General features: G+C 37.6%; 1 protein-coding gene across 1 annotated transcript in view; it reads right to left on the bottom strand.

Moving 5' to 3' along the window:
* LOC127632578 (3-methyl-2-oxobutanoate dehydrogenase [lipoamide] kinase, mitochondrial-like) overlaps positions 1–21,226 on the bottom strand; it is a 29,477-nt gene extending 8,251 nt beyond the window's left edge. Inside the window, exons 1-8 of the mRNA XM_052111240.1 lie at positions 20,791–21,226; positions 15,588–15,656; positions 14,042–14,152; positions 8,754–8,801; positions 7,964–8,083; positions 7,685–7,783; positions 5,815–5,888; positions 2,803–2,931 (exon numbers count right to left, since the gene is read on the bottom strand). Of these exons, the coding sequence (XP_051967200.1) occupies positions 2,803–2,931; positions 5,815–5,888; positions 7,685–7,783; positions 7,964–8,083; positions 8,754–8,801; positions 14,042–14,152; positions 15,588–15,656; positions 20,791–21,039 (899 nt within the window). The 5' untranslated portion in view covers positions 21,040–21,226. The remainder of the gene's footprint in view (positions 1–2,802; positions 2,932–5,814; positions 5,889–7,684; positions 7,784–7,963; positions 8,084–8,753; positions 8,802–14,041; positions 14,153–15,587; positions 15,657–20,790) is intronic.
* Between the last annotated feature and the right edge of the window lie 2,223 nt (positions 21,227–23,449).

The raw sequence follows: 23,449 nt of genomic DNA, 5'->3' as shown, positions 1-23,449 counted from the left end.
GCCCCGAAGAAGCTATTTGACATAACACATCCTCACATATATTCCACTTGACAAAATAGTAACTAAATTTAAACAGATGATCCTGTTCAGAAGTTTACATCCCTTGGTTTCTAATATGGTGTGTTGCTTTCTCGATGATCAATGACTGTTTGTGTAATAATTGTTCATGAGTCCCTGCTTTGTCCTGAGCAGTGAAGATGTCCACTTTTCTAAAGAAAAAAATCCCCTTTTGAACAAATAACAAGTATAATCTCTTACAGGTTATTTGAATACACTCTGAAAGGGTGTGGAAACTTAAAAAAACAAAAGGGTTATTCAAACTTCTGCACTTAACTGTAAAGGCTATATAGCTTGTCTAAATGTATATTTTATTTTAGATTTAGTTTTTTAATGATTTAACCACATTTTAGCTTTTTTTTTTTTTATTTTTAAACGTACAAATTCCATGTGGGCCTATCCTATCCATATGATGTCATATTGCATCTGTAATTATGAAATTACTCCACAAAAATTCACAACATTGTACCCAAAAATTCAAAATACAACCCCCACATCTAAGATTAAGATTCAACTTTATTGTCATTGTGCATACAGGTACAGGTACAGAGCCAATGAAATGCAGTTGTTTTCGCATATCCCAACTAAGCTGGGGTCAGAGCGCAGGGTCAGCCATGAAACAGCGCCACTGGAGCAGATAGGGTCAAGGGCCTTGCTCAAGGGCCCAACAGTGGTATCTTGGCAGTGCTGGGGGCTTGAACCCCTGACCTTTCAGTCAGTAACCCAGAGCCTTAACCGCTGAGCCACCACTGGCCCATCTGAGCTTAAAAGTGCAGTGTAGCTGTCTAAATGTGACATTTTCTGTAGGGATGCACAGAAAATGTTCGGCCGAAAATGAAATTTTATGTTTTGGCCAAAAGACAAAAAAGGCAAAAAATATATGCCTCCCCACCCCTCATTGCTCAGGTTTCTCTATCGATCGATCTAGCCATTATCACGGCGCAACCAAGCAAGGGCCGATGTCAGCGGTGTGGAAATACTTCAAAGCAGTACCGCCAATCCCTATACACATACTACGCAGTCTGCGTAGGGCACCGACTCCCTAGGTGGGCACCAGAAAGTTTGATTAATTGTCTGATTTACCTTCGTGCTCATGGGGAAATGAACATTATAGAAAAATACTCACTTACATATTCACGTATTGCACGAAGAAATGGATCGGCTTCTTTCACCTCGTTGCTGAAAACACATTTATTTATTGGTGCATTTCTGTTTGCGCTGACTGACAGGATGACAAAGAGTCCACGCCAAGCTTATGACGTCATTGCCATGGTAACCAGATACACTTCAGCAGATTTGCAGAAAGACTAGAATAAAGGTATCCACAAATCAACGTGCAATGCTTCGAAATTGCTTCTCTTCTCTGCAAACGATACCAAAGACAATAGCGAGAAGGAAAATTTGTACATCAAATTTAAGTAGAAAAAAGTTAGTCAGCCTACCAGCTGAAACCAGGACATAATTACAATGTTTAGAGGTCTGGCCACCCTACTTAAACGCAACAAGAAAGCAATGTCATATTGTTATAATGTCATAAATTGCTGCCTCTGGAGGACGCTCACAAGATTTTGAAACAGACCCCTAGACTACTGCACATGGATTAAACGTTCTCTCACAAGAACAGCTTGGCAAGCATCTAATGCCAACAACATTTGAGTGACCTTATTTGAACATAGCTAAGACAGCATTATACCCACAGAGAGAAACAGAGCTTTACAGAGGTCACAGGATATTCAGCTTTCTTATGGCCAAGCCCTACAGTTTACTAACCTTCAGAAGAACAAAAGTTATTACAGTGTATCAGTTGCACTTCTGAGTGTTTTTTTAGCATGTTGCCATGCAGTCGTTAGTGTGTTCTGGGTGGAAAAAACCCCACCGCCAAGTCTCCACGGTATTTGTGTTCCCTTGATATAGGTCAAGTCCTTCCACTGCAAGTCTGAGATTTTTTTCACCCATTTTGTTTGTCCACCAGGCAAAAATCATTAGTCCGAATTACCAGATATAGAATTAGTCGTGTTTGCCAAAGCATAAAAATATAAAAGGTTTGGAAGAACATAACATTAATAGTAAAGTCACCGAACAGGTACTTGGCTTCAAAACAAGTTTGACATCACAAAATCACAATAAAGTCAGATCAGGAAAGACAAGTGTACCATGCAAAAGTACACTTGTTACAGCATAACCTCAACTTTATTAAGATGTCGGATGCTATTCTTTCATTGCATAATACTGGAGTGCCTGACAGTTTAGTCTAATTTAATTATACAAAAATGACCCATGCTTGCATTACCATGTCAAAATCTATGACAAACACCAAAAGACTTACACATGCCAACCAGGGGTTGTGGTGAAAGAAACGCCAATGGGAAATTCCATACCAGACCTCTTGTGCAATACATGTGAAATGTAATTGACCTATTTTCCTTGCCTTACACTGAAAGCTATTATAGTGACTGTAAATGTCACAATGTCCCTCAAAAACTGACAAGCAGCCAACATCACACACATGCAGATGGGTCATTGTTCATGCAGCAACAGCTTTCACTGCAATTAAAATGCTAATTGTTCACCGTTATCTGCATGTTCCATGACCCAACACTGGCTTTAGGTCCAAACAATGTAACCGCATCAACTGCAATTCTGTCAATAATCACAGCATAATTAAATGGTTAAGAAAACAGAAGAACAGGTAGATTGTCCCGTGTGTATCTCAATGACCTATACTGTATATGTCAGGAACGTTACCTCATAGCATTTTTCAGCAGCTCAGGCAGAATATAGTCCAGCGGCAGTGGAATAAAGGGAAAGCGGGCCGCCACATGGCCGTTGATGCGAACGCGTGGGGAGTTCCCGTACTGATGCTCACAGAGCCGTCTGAAGGGAACAGAGAGGAGCCATTAGGAAATACGTGAACACAGAAACTGTTCCAAACATTTACAACATGATGCATGCATGCAAATGCAAAACCAGACATGTACCATTAGATATGCACTGGCTAAAAACTGCCTTGCCAGGTTATGTAAGAAGGGCTGGACAATATTGATATTTTTAAGCCTTTTAATAAAATATACCTCAATGAATCTTCTATGAAATGAAGGTTGACAGCCATTGCTACCAAGATGATTCAAAATGTTTCATGGATGAATTAAAACAATGTCCACAGTGTTTTTTTTACTTAAAGAACACAAGGAATAAACACGTGTTAAAAAATAGGGCTGCAAATAATGATTATTTTGATAATCGATTAATCTAACGATTATTGCAAAGATTAGTCATTAGCTCTTAACCGATTATTCTGCTTGTGTCCCGACTTAAAAGGTTGTATTAAACGTGCTTACTAACAATAAAGAGGACAAAATCATCTTTTAAAAATACCTCTAAATTACATTCACTGAATTAAAGGTGGGAAAAAAAAAAATAATTTATAAGTTTAATTCACTGGAAAAAATCTAATTGTTTTTGACTAAATCCTTAAAACAAGATACATTTACTTGAGAAGCAACATATAAGTTATTTAGACTTGCTTTAAGAGAATGTATCATAAAAATACAGTAAGTGTATTTTGTATATAAGTGTATTTTTTCCACTTTGTTTTACTTCTGCGAGTGCAGTAAGACAAAATATTCAAGATCTATTCTCTAAAAGCAAGTTTAAATATCTTATATGCTGCTTCTCAGGTGAATGAATCTTTTTTTTAAAGGATTTTTAGATATTTTAAAAAGTTTGTACAAAGAACAAACTCTCTCGTATTAATAAAACTTTGTCAATTTTCTTCATGATAAGAAATGCACAGTGACACATATATTATGATTCATTAAGTCATGAGCCATCATGTTATAATCTAGCTGCATTAAGCGTCCACGCTTGAGGGATGAGCGTCCCCACGACAGAGTGTGCATCAGCCGTATGCAGTTTCAATCTCTCCCACTTAGATCGAGACATTCGTGCAAAATGCCAGTTTCAGAGTTTGTAGTTATTTATATGATCTGCTTCCATATTATTTGAACTTAAATAAAGCTATAATGCATTAAATATAACTGCATTTAAGATGTAATGCCAGTGTGCCTTTAAAATGCTCCGACTCCACTTATTCCACAACAAGAGTGCTTTACTTATTTAGTATTTTTGCATTATAAGTCCCTCATAATATGTGATCAACATCACCTGAAGCTATTTGGGAAGTTTAGACTTTTAGCTGTGTAATTTTTCCTCTCCGCAGTCAGGCGCAAGCTGCAGTGCTGATCTCGCGCATCATCATTAGAGCTCGTTCAAAACTGGTACAGCCTCTTTAAGAAAGATGGCATTTCTCTAAAATGCATCTGTAAATTTGTGCATATTAACGAGAGACTCAAATGGCTTTATCTCAAATGTCCTATGCATGATTAGAATTAATCCTTTCTGTTTTTTATCAACAACTGACTGTAAAGAACAGAAAGGGTACTAAAAGAGACATTAAATGACAAATGACTTTTTACTATTGGCATATAGTCTGTTTGCAGGATAATCCAGCCAAGAACTACCTACTTAGACAGGAAGAAACGGTCTAATCGAAATGAAGTGACCAATCGCAATAAGTTTAGTTTATGTTCCATTTGTAACAATCATTTAGCAGTATGGAAAAAATTATTTCAAACAATTGAACATCAGTATTGGTCAGTGACCAGCTATAAAGGCTAGGGATGCACGATAGATCGGCAGCCAATATACAGTATATTATACAAATATTATCAACATTGCGTATGTGTGAGCCAGAGCAAAGCTCATGTCGCTCTGTGAGAATTAATAAAACTTCTCTGCACCCTGTTACATTGTTTTAGGGATAGTTTTAGTCATCAGCTGTAAGTAACGACATGCTATATCCCATATTCTGTTTGTCTCATGAGTAAAACAATAAAGGAAACGCAACAAAATATAGGTTATCGGTATAGGCCATAATGAGCTGTGAATTTTCGTTATTGGCCCCAAAAAATTCCATATCGATGCACCCCTAATAAAGACACCAGAAAATAAATTAGTGGACATGCAATATACATTAGATGGTCAGCAAATGGACTGTGGGCGTATGCAATAAAATAGGTGGAATGGAAAAAATGGCTCTACAATAGCCACTTTTCCCACTATCGGGCCAGTCAGTGCCAACAGCCTCAGACCTCAAGCCACAAGACCAACGTCAATCTGCATTCCCACCATCAGGCCAAAAACTCCACAGTGTTGCCCAGAAACTAAAATTTTTACAGATTTGTACATTTCAAAATTCATGCAACTGCGCCTTTGACATGGAACCTGCCTCAATCCCTAGTTGGCCTTGATTGGTAGTAAACTGGTAGTAAAAAAAAACTGAGGCAAAGGGGAAAGAAAGGAATTATTATTAACTGTGATCTGAGTGGACAAAAGAGTTGCTATAAAACCTGCCCAGCAAATCGCTGCTCTTAAGCAAAAGAGAGAAAGTCATGTCGACTTCCTCATTTGTGTTCTGAAGTCATTGTTTGTGAAGGATCATTCATGACATGAATGTTTTTGCTGCCACTTGGCAAATGTTAGACAGTAGCTCGAAGATAACCTTTATAACACGAATCTTGGTAAATCACAAATGACTAGTCTGGGCTTTGGCCTTTATTTTAGACAAACAAAGCACATGCACACACATGATTCGTTACAACTCACTGATTGGTAAAGCACACATATGCAAACAGAAAGCAGTGTGCAAGCCAGATGAAAAAGAGTTCAAATTGAAAGTAAAATTAAGGACAAACTTACCGAGCAAAATCAACCCACTTCTCTATGATCTTTTTAGGGGAAAGACGTCGGCATATGATGCCAACAAAATCAGGCTGAAATGGAGAAAAATATTTGTCAAAACACAACATATAGTAAGCATGCATAAAAGAGCCATTCAAATTACCTTGCACATTATATTATGGTCTGCTCTCTGGTTGTGAATATGTTCAAAGTAGTTTTAGCATACTATATATGGTTGCAAGGGTGTTCTGGGTGGTTGATAGATAGTCAAAAGTGCCCACCCCCAAGTCTCTATGATATTCTGGTTCCTAGATATGGCTCTGGTCTGCAAACCCCTAACCGCAAGTACAAGCAATATTAATGCATGCCTTAGCAAGCACCACTTATAAAACTTAAATTTAAGTAAGTTTGCTTTCAGAATGTGAGCAAAAGAGTAAAAAAAAAAAAAAAGCATTTCAAAAGACACATTTCAGCAGTCATGTGTCTTAAATAACAGTCTAGTAGAGAGATTAAGTATTACGGCATGTCTCTTAGCCATTTGCCAGCAGACATGGGCGGTGGGGCTCTTTTATATTTAGCCTTTGTATGTGGGTCATATGAAAATAATGGTGGCCCACTTGGCTGTCTGGACAAGACACATGTCACTGGGCAAAGAACTGAAGACTGCACTGCAGGTACATCTACGGACGTGTTGGAGAAAGAATTGCCATTGGCTAATACATTTTAGTTTTTACTTGCCAGACTTTTGATTACATGCAAGCATATTGAACTGAAAGATATTAAGCAAAGAGGAAAGGGGGTGTCTTCACATAGTATTCATATATGACTTTACACGCTATAGTATGAGTGTGTATATTTTCAGGAGTCGCTGATAGCACAGCACAAGTTAAAACATCCGCTTTGTGGTGGTCGCACAGAGCAGATGACAGCCTATACAGTGGCAAGAAAAATTACTTGTATTTATGTATGAATTTGTCTTCAAATCTGGTTTGATCTTAATACATGTTGCAATAATGAACAAACACAAGCGGTTTTAACTAATAACACACAAAGTATAGCATTGCTCTTGTATTGTTCATCAAACATTCACAGTGCATGTTGGGAAAAATATGTGAACCCCATAAGATAATGACATCAACAAAAGCTAATTAGAAGCAGGGTAAGCAAACCTGGCATCTAATTAATGAAACAAGATTGGAGGTGAAGGTTAGAGCTACTTTATATTATAACATTTTGAGTTTCTATTCACAAGAAGCATCTGCTGACGTGGACAGCAGAAAAAGAGATCTCAAAAAACCTACGATCTACAATTGTTGCTTTGCATAAAGCTGGACAAAGTTATTACATAGAGCTTAGATATTCATCTGTACACAGTTATACAATCTGTCTATTAAATAGAGAATATTTATTACTGTGGCTACTCTCCCTAGAAGTGGTCATCCAGACAAGATGACAAAGGGCACACTCATGCTCTGTGAGGTAAAAAAAGAACCCGAGAATGAGTTAAAGACTTGAAGGAATCATTGAAACCGGTTAACATCTCTGTTCGTAAGCCTATTATATGGAAAACATTAAACAGGCATTGTGTCCATGGTAGGACACCACAAAGGAAGCGGCTACTTTACAACAAAAACATTGCTGCATGCCTGAAGTTTGCCAAAGACAACCATGACACTCCACAGTGCTACTGGGAAAATGTTTTGTGGACTAAGGTTGAAGGGTGGGTTGTTCAAGAAACATGTTTGGCAATATAATCATTTTTGCAATTCCGTAGGTGTTACAAGAGGCCAAGAAATGACATGCTTCGCCTTTAAAGATACACTTTTATAATACCTACAAAATATCACAATGAAAAAAAGGGGGCTAAAACATTATACAAGAGACGTACATTATCCTCATGCAAAGCGAGGTGGTGCGTGGCCAGCATACGGATGCCCAGACGAGATGTCAACGTCGTGTCCAAGAAATTACGAACCAGAGATTCTTCCTAAACAAAGTAAAAAAAACAAATCCACTGAGGTTACAACTGGACTTGACTCAGAGATTAAAAGACCAATAATGCTTAGATAAACTAGATTGCTTTAATAATCATAAGTTTAAAATAAAACCAAAGAAAAGATTGCCAGATTGCTGAGGGGGATAAAAAAAAAAAAGAAAAACATCTCACCACAATGTGTTTACGACATTCCCTGAATCCCTCAGCTAGCATAGTGACAACATCTTTGTGGTCATCAAGGAGCAGTTTCACAAGCTTGCTATAGCGAGCTTCAGTCTCCTGGTCTTTTATCTGAAGATAAAGCATTGGTGGAAAGGTTAGCAAAATAATATTTATGTTAGACTTTTGTATGTAAGGCTCAACATTCAGTCAGCAGGTTATTAATCGTAAAAAAAAAAAAAAAAAAAAAGGGGTTATTTTGCCTGGCTGACTATATACACCATTCCATTTATTACACTACACAGCTACTTACCTAATACAAACATCAATGGATATTGATGCTAAATGAAATTATTTTATCATGTGATGTGTTAATAATGGCCATAACACAAAATATTTGACAGAAGATTGCTGTGATTGACCATTCAGAATCAAGTTTTCCAGAGAGTCATGTAAATGAGTCACGTAGTCCACTTAAGTCACTAAAATTCATGACAGTAATTACTTCAATTTCTACATATTTCCAGCAGCACTTATTGTGACATTTGAGCATTTGATCACAAACAAAATGGTTATAACCAAAATCAAACAGCATTGACTCAGCATTGTACATAGTCAGTCAACAAAGAATTATGTTTCACTCAAGAGAGCCGATATACAATCCTCTAAAGCTAGTACTGGTGCCCTTAGCAAACTCACAGGCCTCTCCAGTTACAGAATTTAATTATGGTAGATTGCAAACTGGTCAACAACCAGCCTGTGAATGAATTAATATTGATAGGTTTGGCTGAATTGTACTTACGGCTGAAAAGTCACTCAGCATATGGTAGGCCCTGATATAAAGCTCGTGCTGTAGAGAGAGAGAGAAAGAGAATGTATGGATAAAATATAGGGGTAACAAATCATTCCCCGAAACCCATTCCTGGCTATTCTCCATCCATCGATGAGCACATGGCATTCATTCTTTATGGATTCTAGGAACACATGGCAAAAAGAGGAAGGAGTGACCAGAAAACATTTAAACAAGCTGAAGGTTTTGATTGATCAGTCTTAATAGAAAAAGAAATACACTTCTAGACAGTTGATGACATATCTGATCAAGCAAATAACAAGTCTTCTCAAAGAAATTATAGCCAAGTTCATGCTGTAATAACTAGAGGTAGACCTGATATTTGGTTTGACAGATATTGTTTATGTTCAAGTAAATAACTTTTTACATAACAGCCATTCAGTTAGATAAAGAACAAAAACAAAGATGAAAATTTATTTGACCATTTTGTAACAATTCTGCATAAATATGATGGCATAAATGATAACTATAATATAAAAATAATAAAATATTCATACAGCAGCATGTTTTATTATTGTAGTCCAGTTCTATATTTTTGTAGCGTTTCAAAAAGCAGAAATAAAACAAAATTATAATTGTTAAATTGCTAAAAAATATTTAATTATAATAATTATTATAGATCATTATTAACATTAAATTTGTACAATTATTATTGTTCATACTGCATGTTTTATTATAGTCTAATTATTTTGTTAGTGTCAAAAAACAGAAATAAAACAAGTTATAAATGGTCATTGTTCATTGTTAAATTGCTAAAAACGATTCGTGTATAAATTATTATAGATTATATTAATATGCATACTGCATTTTTATTGTCTAATCATAATTTTTTTACCGTGTCAAGTTATTGGACAACCACACAAAAAAATGATCTGTATTGTGTTGTGATGGCTGTTAAAATAACAAAACCTTTATATGTACTGAACAAACAATGAAGTGCTACGTAATCTCCTTCAAAAAACGAACAAACACTAGACTCCCTCTGGGGCATAGCTGAGGGCAGATCAGGGTAAAAGTTCACGGAGGAGGAATTGCAGAAAGTAGTAAACAGGAAAGGGTGGGAATCCTCATTCTAAAGATATAGTCTTTCTGAATGCTACTTGCTGATTTTCTTCATTCTACCCAATGTAGATCACAGCAGAGAATGATGATTGACAGTGATGGTAATTGTTGTGATTTATTTATAAGGAAAAAGGAAGAGAGGAATCTCTCAAAGAGGTCAGGACACCACCACATGAGTCAAAATGTGGGAATAATGAGTCAAAGTCAGAATAATAAAACAATCAAAAGAAACATTACATTTGTAGTTTGTATGAAATACAAGACAGCTGACAAACTGCTTCGTCAGCAATCATAAATTGTTCAAAACTATGCGTTTTTTTTAGCCCCTTTTCTCCCTTATTTGACATGTCCAATTCCAAATGCGCTCTAACTGCTCGTGGTTGCACAGTGACTTGCCTCATTCTGGGTGGCGGAGGACGAATCTCAGTTGCCTCCGCTTCTGAGACGATCAGCCCATGCATCTTGTCACTTGGCTTGCTGAGTGGGTTACAGCTACACCTAGCACTTGTGAAGGCTCACGCATTCACAGCGGCATTTATGCACATCTTACCATGCACCCCACCGAGAGCGAGAACAACCTAATCAACTGTTTTCCTGACCAACCACTGGGCGGCACCATGATGATTCTAACAGCCTGCTTTCTATTTCTGGTCTCGAGACACCAAGTAAAAACTGCCAAACCGAGCGATCCAGATGAGAACATTTACAGTTGAAGTCAGAAGTTTACATACACCTTACATTTAATACATTTAAACTCAATTTCACAATTCCTGTCATTTAATCGTAGAAACCTTCCCTGTCTTAGGTCAGTTAGGATCACTACTTTATTTAAGAAATGTCAGAATAATAGTAGAGAAAAATTTATTTCAGCTTGTATTTCTTTCATCACATTCCCAGTGGGTCAGTTAACATACACCTATACTGTTAGTATTTGGCAGCATTGCCTTTAAATTTTGTAACTTGGGTCAAACATTTTGGGTTGCCTTCCACAAGCTTCTCACAATAAGTTGCTGGAATTTTGTCCCATTCCTCCAGACAGAACTGCTGTAACATAGTCCGGTTTGTAAGGCCTCCTTGCTCGCACACGCTTTTTCAGTTCTGCCCACAAATGTTCTATCAGATTGAGGTCAGGGCTTTGTGATAGCCACTCCAATAACTCCCATTTCCCAAATCCCAAAGACCCATTTGCGACCAAGCTTTAACTTCCTGGCTGATGTCATTAGATGTTGCTTCAATATATCCACATATTTTCCCTTGCTCATGATGCCATTTATTTTGTGAAGTGCACCAGTCCCTCATGCAGCAAAACACCCCCATAACATGATGCTGCCACCCCCATGCTTCACGGTTGGGATGGTGTTCTTCGGCTTGCAAGCCTCACCCATTTTCCTCCAAATATAACGATGTCATTATGGCTAAACAGTTCAACTTTTGTTTCATCGGACCAGAGGACATTTCTCCAAAAAGTAAGATCTTTATCCCCATGTGCACATGCAAACTGTAGTCTGGCTCTTTTAATGGCAGTTTTGGACCATTGGCTTCTTCCTTGCTGAGCTGTCGATATAGGACTCATTTTACTGTAGATATAGATACTTGTCTACCGGTTTCCTTCAGCATCTTCACATGGTCCTTTGCTGTTGTTCTGGGATTGATTTGCACGAAACAAACTACGTTCATCTCTATAAGACAGAATAAGTCTCCTTCCGGAGCAGTATGATGGCTGTGTGGTCCCATGGCGTACTATTGTTTGTACAGATGAATGTTGTACCTTCAGGCAATTGTAAATTGCTCCCAAGGATTAACCAGACTTGTGGAGGTCTACAATTGTTTTTCTGAGTTCTTGGCTGATTTCTTTGGATTTTCACACGATGTCAAGCAAAGAGGCACTGAGTTTGAAGGTAGGCTGTAAAATATATCCACAGGTACAACTCCAATCAGAATTGGCTAATTGCCAAAAGGCATGACATCATTTCCTGGAATTTTCCAAGCTGCTTAAAAGGCACAGTTAACTTAGTGTATGTAAACTTCTGACTCACTGGAATTGTAATATAGTCATTAATTATATGTGAAACAATTTGTCTGTAAACTAGTGCTGCACTATTAATAATATCACACTCGCGATGTCAGCCTGTGCGATTATAAGCAAATGCTGCGCTTTCATTAAATGCTGCCCATTCTCTCCGAGAGCTATTAATAAAAAGATGACCAGTCAGTCTCAGTTTAGGGAGTGGCATGTGTGGTCATGTGAGTTTCCGGTGTTCTGGAAATCAGGTGAAGATGGATGCCGTGCAGACTGAAACTGAACTGGTGGCCAGAAAAAATAACACAGAAACACAGATCACAGCTTTATTTGATCAATAATTAAAGTTAATATAATACGGGAGCGTGACATGTAAATAAACAGAAACTCCAAAACTGTCATTCTCTGTGCGGTCAGAGCCGATTCAACCAGTCGCGGAAGAGACCCAATCTGAGCGGGAGTTGAGACCGGGAGAGATTTAAAGTTCCACCGGCTGATGCACACTCTAACACGGAGACGCTCATCTATCAACCTCGCTGTCTGCAGCTTGCAACGTGTAGCAAATCAAAAAGAGATCATCATGATAAGATCAATCTTATGTGAAAAATAACACTAAAATTACAACAACAATAAAGTGTGTGTGTGTGTACACACACACACACACACACACACACACACACACACACAAAACAACAACAACAAGTTTTAGTGGTTTGATTGAGTGAACCAAACTTTTATATTCAGTTTCCTTTTCAAAAGAGTTTATACAAAGTACATGTTACATCCTGCTTAAATGTCCCTGTTTGTTTGGACAATCTTATTTTCGTGAAAATTTGTATGTTCTTATTTATTGTTCTATTTTATTTAGGTGTAATATTGAGAAAATACCAAGTTTGCAGTAATGCAAAGATATTATTATTTAATTTTGTAAAAATATTTTAATTTGAAAACACTGTGCATTTATAGTTGTTGTTGTTGCTGCTAGTTTGTAATTTTGAGTAGAAAAATACACATTTAAGCATTATCAGTAATCTATTTGTGCATTTTCCTTGATAACCAAGCAAGTTGACTCATGATACCATTTGTTTATTATATCGAAATCGCATATCGCAATATGACTTTAACCCCAAATCGTGCAGCCCTACTATAAAAATTGTTGGGAAAATGACTTGTGTCATGCACAAAATAGATGTCCTAAACAACTTGCCAAAACTATATAGTTTACTAATATTAAATCTGTAGACTTCAACCTAAGTGTATGTAAACTTCTGACTTCAACTGTAAGTGTTATTTTGAGTGAAAACCAATTTCAGGCTCAACTTGTGTCATTGTTGGCTGTCATAACAACCTAGAATAATTAATTATATCAATGTAACAAACCTAGGATCATCGCTTCATGTCACCTACACACTCAGGTGAGGCACAATCTATAAAAATAAACTGGCTTCTCGACTTGACAATTTGTACAAATGTAATACCTTAAACTTTACATTACCTGCTAAGAATATACGCTGATGCGATTGAAAGAACTGGAGACTGGAAATTGAAAACAGACAAATCGTGGAACACTTCCCCATTCAGGTAACAGGTGGATAGCGACCACAAGAGAGGTTAACCCACACTCTACCCTCTCTAGCAACCGGGCCAATTGGTTGCTTTGGAAGCCTGGCTGGAGTCACTCAGCAATCTCTGCATTTGAACTCACGATTGCAGGGGTGGTAGTCAGCGTCTTTGCTTGCTGAGCTACTTTAAAACTTAAGAGAGCAGCTATTTCCAAGGCTAGAATTAAAATCCAAATAAAATCACCACATGCATCGATAAAGCACTTCCAATCAAAGAAAATATGCTTAAATTTGGGGATACAAATGACTTGCAGTAAGATGACACTACAAACCCTCAATTTATAGCCATCATGAGCACAGGGGGGTGGATGGCACTGAAACAAATATGTGGGTCAGCTTAGCAATTCAGACCTCCATCGGAACAACACTCTACCAAAATGAACCTACCGCAGCTCCTCATCACGCAATATCCCATCTGAGAGTTTCATGGGTGGAGCATGTCTAACAAACCAGCTTGTAAGAGAGACGATGAGACTACTTGCCACAAAAGAATGAATGAGAACAGAGAAATCCCACAGAGAAGAAAGGGAACTCACCACTTGGAGAATGGTTGGGTTGCAGCCGATAATGAAGGGCAGGCTTCGAAAGCCCTTAATGCGATGAGCGATACGGACAGGCAGCTCTTTGTGTAGGTACTTGGCACTGCTCTGCATTAAAATAAGTAACATACAAATACTTAATATTATCATAATTAAGTAAAGAGCAATTCTAATCACCTAAACAGCTAAAAACATCCTTCAGCACTAAGAAAAGTAGTACCAAAAAGTACTATGGCGTTACAATTATATTCTTTTAAGTACATTTGAAGTACCATGTAAAAACAGTAAATGTATATAAATATAATAATCATTCAGTGCCATGGTATTAACATGACGATAGTATTACCATCAATGAGACGCAGATGCAAAGCACAATTTGTGTGCTATAAAATGGCTGTAAAGACTCAAGACCAGGGGTGGGCAACTATTTTGGTAAAGCGGCCACATCGGGCTTTAAGTATTGCATGGGGGGCCACATTGTATTCCTTTTGAGATACAATGTTCTACATTGATTTGGTTTTTGTAACTTTTAAGCCCAGACATAGTTGTGTACTCAATTTTCTGAAGTGTATCTGTGACTAATGGGACTATTCTGCAATTGCCTAAAGTATTGTATTGCCCTACACAGATAGATACTTTTCTATCAGGCATTAAAAAAAACAAAAAAAGGCTGAGCTACACATTTATTTTACCATCTCTACTTCCCTGTTAATTTAACAATCTCTACATCAGGGGTCTGTTTTAATTAAAAAAAATGATAGAACTTTTAATGATTGTCGCAAAGAGGGCAAGTTGACTTGTTTTTTTCTAAAACATTACCTGTTTACATGCTAAAAGGGTGATGATGTGGGTCTCCTAGATGGTCTGACTTTCAGCACACAACTGAATAACACAACTGCATGACTTTGATACATGATTACTGCAAGAGTTAGATTAACATACAGGTGAGAAGGGACTTCAACATTTCTAAATTGCACAAATAAAAAATACATATACTTATTCATCCCTGGCTTGCTTTTGCTCGCATGTCAATGGTGACGAGATCTACTTTTATATCTAATTTAATCACTAAGAAGGTTTACCTGCAAAGTAGCCCCACACATCACAAGCCGCCTCAAGAATGGACACAGAGTAGCCGTATAACACTTTTCCTTGAGCGGAATATTGTACTACAGATTGCAAAGTTTATTCAAAGGGGAAAGCGAGAGATAGAAAAAGCGCACTCGCGTGCATGGTTGCCAGATTGCACAAAATAAGTATTACATTAGGCAGAATATTTTCCATTTGCGCAAGTATAAATCTCAAACTTGGGGTGTTGTGTCTCTTATCTGGCAACCCTGATCATGTTAAACACTTGTGGTGAAGCATTAGGTCCCAATGCAAGTTAACTGAAATATCCAATGAAATAAAATGGTTTAATGTGCGGGCCACATTAAACCATGCGGAGGGCCTATTACGGCCCGCGGGCCGTAAATTGCCCATGTCTGCTCAAGACCAATGTGGGTTGGGATAAATGTAGGATCCGAGACAGGAGCGTAATTACCAGAATATGTTGTCCATCAGGAGACTTCCCTGCATACAGCATAGTGGCTGGCGTGAGTCTGACAGAAGGCTGTGAAGAGAAAGTTACAGTTAAAAACACTGCATTTACCACTTTTAATATAGGTTTAGTATCTGATGGGAGACCTACTAAAAACTAGATACCTTTCTTAACAACTCACTCAATTGTCTACAATTGCCTGTATTGGAAATGTTAAACTTTTGTTTAGAGGATAGTCTAATAATTATGGGTTAAGTGACATTTGTGAGCCAGGCCACGCCCATACTACAACGCATTAAATTTGCTATGTTTTGGCCTTCTGTTCACACCAATGGCGCACGCTCACATACAATGCAAAGCAAGCGTTTCGCGATTACATACAAAGTCAATGCAATGTCGGGTGGTGCGAAGTGACTCAACTGCGGGAAATCGCTTAATTCGCGTATTAAAGAAATCTGCATGATGCCAGGACAGAAGGATATATAAAATCTGCAAACAGTAAAGCTATGAGCAGTACATAGTCATTTGCATAATTTACTCATACCGCAAAGCATTACTGGGAGCAGAAGTGCGGATTGCTGAATAATGCTTACGCCTGACACAAATACAGCCATGGTAAATATTGATTTGTAGCTATTGGAGTCTTTGAGACTTACAATGTTTAAAGGATAGCAGAAACAGTGCTTGACAAGGCATTGGGCTTTTCACTTTTCCTCAAGAATAATCTAGGGAAATAATTAAAATCACTGCAGATATAAAGACACAACAAACTCACTAAATATGTGAAAATATGAGCAATTAATCTTCAAAATATCTGCAAAGATCTACATTTTAAGAGGTGTTTATTTATTTTTACATATATTTATTTATATTAGGGCTGTCTATCGATTCAAATTTTTAATCGAATTAATTACACGATGTCCTGATTAATTAATCGTATTTAATCGCATATACAAATATTTGCTGAGAAAGCCCCTCATATAACAATAATTAAATATATAATGATAAAATAATTATACATAGTTATCTTTAAATATTATATATAATAAAAAATATTCAGATAATTAAAATGCTTTACATTCTTGTAGAAGAAAAGTTCATCATTGATAAAACAATATAAAAGCAGCTTTAGAATACAATGTATTGTTTAATACCATATCATTGATCATAAGTCAATCATTGGCATTCAGTTCACAGCAATCCATTTCACAAGTGAATTTTTCAATCAGTTGGAGATTTATTATGAGGGCTTGTTTAAGAGCCCATCAATGTACACCTGCGTCAGACATGCTTGTGTAGTGTCTCAGGTGTGTTGCGTCATAAATATAAAATTTTTAGGTCACTGTGTCAAGTTAAATATAGTTTAATACTTAGAACACATCTTGAGATCTCTTAGTTCGGGATTGCGCTCCTTGAAGTGTTTTGAACGCAAGAACGTAATGCATTTTTGTGTTGTTTTGGTGCTGAATGATGTTTTTCTTCACTGTATAAACTGCACGTTGCCATACAGCTGAAATTTGAATTACTGCCCTCTGCAGTAAACAGGTGGTACTACAAGCTTGCATTTCTCAGGCATCTTCCTTATTACAGTCTGGGGGCATTGGGATTAATTGCGTACATTTTTTTAACGTGTCATTTTCAATAAAATTAAATCGCACTGAATTAACATGTTAAATTGACAGCCCTAATATATATATACATACATACATATTCTGGCCAACTTTGTTTAAAAATAGTTTTTTTTTAAATAAACATTTACACATTTATGTGAGTAATTGACATGACATTTTAAGCATTGTCATCAGTGTCCTGCTGTGTGACGCTTTCTTCATCTAACAACATTTTATGATCTTGTATAGCTATAAAGACATATATAATATATTATTATTATTATACTTGTTGTTTCCACAACTTCATTTAAACTAAGACAATAGTTTATTTGCACTTCTACAAAAAAGTTGAAAGGGGATTAATATCTTTAAAAACTTTTAAGAAATGCTGACTTGAAACAGCAGCTAAAATACACACTTTCCCTTGTACTTTAGTGTACATTTTAACCGAACATCTGCATGTCGGGGGGAAAAAGTTCAGAAATGTTATTTGTCTGAACTATAAAGTGCTTATTTTCTGTGAAAAAAATTAAATGAGGGATCATAAAAATTACATTTTGTTTTTATTTAGTACTGGCCCGAAGAAGCTATTTGACATAACACATCCTCAGATATATTCCACATGACAAAATAGTAGACAAATCAACGTGCAACGCTTCACAATTGCTTCTCTTCTCTGCAAACGATACCAAAGACAATAGCGAGAAGGAAAATTAGTACAACAAATATAAGTCGAATAAAATCAGTCAGTCTACCAGCTGAACCCAGGACATAATTACAATGTTTAGAGAATTATCGGGACACCGGGACACACCTCTTATAGGACGTCTGGTCAGCCTACTTAAACACAACGAGAAAATAATATTAATTTATGAATTTAAGATTTGTTGCTCTGATTTAAGACTTTAAGACCCATGGAAACCCTCGTTGTTGTGCCTGTAGTTTTCATTTATAAAGTATTTAATTAACTGAATTCATCATTGAAATATAAGAATAACCATATTACAATATACATTATAAACAAACTTTTATGGGTTTGTTTAGAAAAATGTAACTACATAGTGTCGTATATACTTATTGTGATATAAAATTACTCCTATCATGATATAAGATTTTGGTCATATCGCCCACACCTATTGCACATGATTAATATGGACTAATTTTCAGTGCTTTTTAAAATCCTTTTGAGGCTTGACAGCCCCTACCTTATGTTTGCTTTCAGTATATGGAAAAGGGCAGTGTGAACATTCTACCCAACTTCTCCTTTTGTGTTCCAAGTAATGAAAATCATACAGTTTGGAATGACATGAGGGCTTATAAATGAAACCGTTTTTTCTTTTTTTGCTAAATATTCCTTTAATTACATGCATAATGAATCTATTAGGACAGAAGGAGCAGTGACCTAGATGTCTAATCACATTGGAATTTGTTGAGGCTGTGAGCTCACTCAAACAGTATAAAAAGCACTTCACCATTTCTGTGTCCTGCAATGTTTTCCTGCCACTCATGATGCACGTGGGTGTTTGTTTTTGTGCAACTGATGATGTCATCGTGCTTAAATCGGCAAACACGCATGCGCAAGTCATTTTACTTCTGAACAAGTGTGTTCCCACGTACGGGTTGCTACCTCCTACAGGTAGTCTCGGGTACAGCACCACATGTCAGCTTTCACATTACCAAGTTTTCATGCGAACCGTGCTCCGTTTCAGACTAAACGGCCAGTGTGAAAGCCCCCTACTCAAAGTAGGGCAGGTTACATAAGGATACGAAGCACATGCTTGCTCGAACACTGGTATGACAGCCGGGAACTCACTTATATCTGATGAGATAAGCATGATGCATGTTTTCAATGTATAACTAAAATACTTGCAAATAAATTTGCTTTCTCAAATGGGTAAATCTCACTAAGGTTTGCGGTCTTTAGTTTGACCCAGGGGTGTAACAATCATTTAAAATGTGAGGGGGACGGAACGATTAGCGCCTATGTAAGATATATTTTTAAGGCTCTCAATCGATTTGAGATCGATTTCAATTTTTTTTTCAGGTGTATTTTAACTTTTGCATTTACACATTTGTTGTATGAAAGACACAGCGTAAACACATTTGCCCTGTGAAAAAGTGCAGGGGACGAACTTTGGTTTTATTGAAAGTGAGGGGGACACGTCCCCTGCATTCCCCGTGTATTCTACGCCCCTGGTTTGCCCTGTGTGTGTGTGTGTGTGAGCGTGTATTTATCACTTTGTGGGGACCAAATGTCCCCATAAGGATAGTAAAACCCGAAATGTTTGACCTTGTGGGGACATTTTGTCGGTCCCCATGAGGAAAACAGCTTATAAATCATACTAAATTATGTTTTTTGAAAATGTAAAAATGCAGAAAGTTTTCTGTGAGGGTTAGGTTTAGGGGTAGGGTTAGGTTTAGGGGATAGAATATAAAGTTTGTACAGTATAAAAACCATTATGTCTATGGAAAGTCCCCATAAAACATGGAAACACAACATGTGTGTGTGTGTGTGTGTGAGAGAGAGGGACACACACAGTCAGTTTACACATTCATACTATTGCACAGTCAAACACAATTTCTTCCTAAAAGGGCTTAATCCAAGAGTCTGATAATTTAAATCAGATTTATCAGACATGATCCCCCATTCCCATGGGCTCTATTTAAGAAGGGACATCAAAATGAAAGTTATAGCAACTAAATTACTCAAAATAGAACATTTCCATTGTTGTCAATTTCCATTATCTCTTTAGCTGGATGCAAAGATTAATGTCAGATGTCAGTCTATTTCTGTATTTTTTAGGGTTATTATTATTGTTGTTTCAGTTCTATATACATTTCCTGCCGCTAAATAGCTCATTTCCAATGTCATTACTGTAAACTGTACAACCATACACTGGTTGACTACAGCCATCTGAGACCGGAGTTGTCCAATTTGCCAATTGGACAGATATTGTATGGTTAAAGGGTAACTAAACACCTGCTCAGAGTCTGACTCCACCCACTAGAAATATTTGAAAATGCTGGAAAAGTGGGCAGACCCCGGCGGGGATAGAGGGAACGAACCGAGTGCGGAGCTGAGCGGGGGGGCACCTGAGACTCGTAGTGACGGATTAAATGACAGCTGCTGTCAGACTCTATGTTATTATTATTCCTCACACGGTCACAAGACGACATGTACATGAATCTGGCGTGGTGAGCTGGAACCTGCTTACGTCAGCTGTCACCGCTTACGTCACGAAGTACCGCAACAGCCAATAGGAAAATTCAACTGCAGTAGCCACCGTTCAACCTGAAGAGGGCAGCACTCAGACGTTTTTACACCATATATTGTAGAATTAAAACACTTTATACACAAATGTCAAAAAAATTACTTGAATCAATGACCAGTACTAATAAAGCCCCATGCTTACAGATCATTAACTAAAAAAAGTTGGTTTAGGGTTTAGTTACCCTTTAAAGCTTGTTACAACATATTTTTCAGTACATCAAGCCAGCCATATTACGGATGAGACCGCAACGTATTGATCTGCATCTAGGCCGTTAGGAGACATCGGAGTGTGCTTTGTAGTTTTAAGGAAACAATGGTGACTGACCTTCTCGGCAGATGCATCGATGGCAGGCTGGTTGTAAAAAGACGTGACGGTTTTGGACCTCTCACGAGCCAGTTCCGTGTAACCGGACATGGACGATGTAGACCGAAACCTTCTGTCGATGTCATGTCCAACAGCCGACTGTGGAGCTAATGCTCTGGCTGATGTGGCCAGAAAGAGCCGGGTCACCCTGATCCTGGAGCCGCCACTGCCCAACAGCTCCATGGCCTGGCCAGTCACGCGCCCTCGCATTTTCACACAACCTAATAACGGAAATAACCCTAATCACAAAACACAACCCCTTATTAGTTAAAACCGACTATCCGACTACCACGCCATCTAAAAGAGTGGTTTTGCTCGTGCACAAAGGCACGTCCCTGACACCATCACATCGCTGGATGTGAAATACGAAGGAGATGGAAACACCAGTCGCTTGTGCTGTTTATCAGAAGACTCATGTGATCAGCCAATCAGCGGTCAGAGGGGGCGGGGCTTAGTGTTCCGTACGACCTCAGCAGCAACAGAAAACAGTCACGACGCTGCAAGAACAATGAGAGACAGTGCGGCTGTGACCGAGACCAGTTTGAACGGTACTTCTTTTGACTCACATTTATTCACGTATGCAAAGATTGTAAATGGCACTTTTACTACTACATACTAAATGCCAGTTTCTGTTAAAGGTGTACTCAGTATTTCCCCCTAATTACATTTTTTTTATTCCAAAATAACTTTTAATTTTAAGCATATGTATAAAATCATGAGCACTCGCATGAGATGAATACACCAGTCCTATCAGTAACCTTATAAAAGCTGTTTTATTCTACATAGAGAGGGTCCCCTCATGGTTGCCGATCACATGACTAGCTGAATATGACTATGGCTTTTTATCTCTGTAACCATCCTGTTATTGGACACTTTCACTCATTGATTAAAGTAATCATGGCTTATTTTGGATAGTGAATGTTTACAATAGCATATCAGTCACTATTGCATAGTTTTGCATCCAAGCCACTAGATGCCAGTATAAGTCCAAGACGACTGCCATATTGACAAAACATAAACAAAAATCTAAGTGCACCTTTACAACACCAACACAATTGGTAATTATTGGTCAAATTAGATAGATGCCCTTTATGCATCCTAATCTGGAACTACTAGGATAGTAGAAGCAATCTTTAAAGGTGCTATATGGAAAATTAGTTTTTTTATTATTATATATCATGTCACAAAGGACTTCTAAGATGTCTAGGCAGAACCCAAGTGCCAAACTTGTAATGTACTTTGGCAATATCATTAAAGTAGTACGATGGTATTCTTTGAAGTACCTTGGAATACCATGTATCATGGAACATAAATATGGCAATCATTTATATGGTTTATTCAACTGAAGTCAGAAGTTTATACACTTAGGTTGAAGTCATTAAAAAAAAAATTTAAGCACTCCACACACTAAAAATTAGCAAATTATAATTTTGGCAAGACGTTTAGGACATCTACTTTGTGCATAACATGAGTAGTTTTTCCAACAGTTGTTTACAGGCAGATTGTTTCGATGTTAATTGACTATATCACAATTCCAGTGGGCCAGAAATGTACATACACTAAGTTAATTGTGCCTTTAAGCAGCTTGGAGAATTCCAGAAAATGATGTCAAGTCTTTAGACAACTTTGAGGTGTACCTGTGGATTTATTTTAAGGCCTACCTTCAAACTCAGTGCCTCTTTGCTTGACATCATGGAAAATCTAAAGAAACCAGTGAAGATCTCAGAAAAAAATGATGGACCTCCACAAGTCTGGTTCATCATTTGGAGCAATTTCCAAACACCTGAATGTACCACATTCATCGGTACAAACAATAGTACGCAAGTATAAACACCATGGGACCACACAGCATCATACTGCTCAGGAAGGAGACGCATTCTGTCTCATAGAGTTGAACGTAGTTTGGTGCGAAAAGTGCAAATCAATCCCAGAAAACTGCAAAGGGCCTTGTGAAGATGCTGGAGGAAACGGGTAGACAAGTATCTATATCCACAGTAAAACGTCCTATATCAACATAACCTGAAAGACTGCTCAGCAAGGAAGAAGCCACTGCTCCAAAACCGCCATAAAAAGTTTTTTTTCTACAGTTTGCAAGTGCACATTACTTTTTAAATAAATGTCATCTGGTCTGATGAAACAGAAACTGAACTTTGGCCATAATGATCATGGATATGTTTGGAGGAAAATGTGTGAGGCTTGCAAGCCGAAGATCACCATCCAGACCGTGAAGGATGGGAGTGGCAGCATCATTTTGTGGGGGTGTTTCGCTGCAGGAGGGAGTGGTGCACTTCACATAATAGATGGCATCATGAGCAAGGAAAATGATGTGGACCTGACTCAGTTACACCAGTTCTGTCTGGAGGAATGTGACAAAATTCCAGCAACTTATTGTGAGAAACAATCTAAAACATTTGACACAAGTTAAACAATTTAAAGGCAATGCTACCAAATACTTAAACTGTATGTGAACTTCTGACCCACTGGGAATGTGATGAAAGAAAAAGGCTGAAATAAATAATTCTCTCTACTATTATTCAGATATTTTACATTCTTAAAATAATGATCCTAACTGACCCAAGACAGGGAATGTTTTCTATTAAATGTCAGGAATTGTGAAAAA

The sequence above is a fragment of the Xyrauchen texanus genome, chromosome 3 (assembly GCF_025860055.1).
Source record: "Xyrauchen texanus isolate HMW12.3.18 chromosome 3, RBS_HiC_50CHRs, whole genome shotgun sequence".
NCBI classification, from domain to species: domain Eukaryota; kingdom Metazoa; phylum Chordata; class Actinopteri; order Cypriniformes; family Catostomidae; genus Xyrauchen; species Xyrauchen texanus.
The sequence above is the reverse complement of the archived record's forward strand: the minus strand, read 5'-3'. Positions and strand labels throughout refer to the sequence as shown.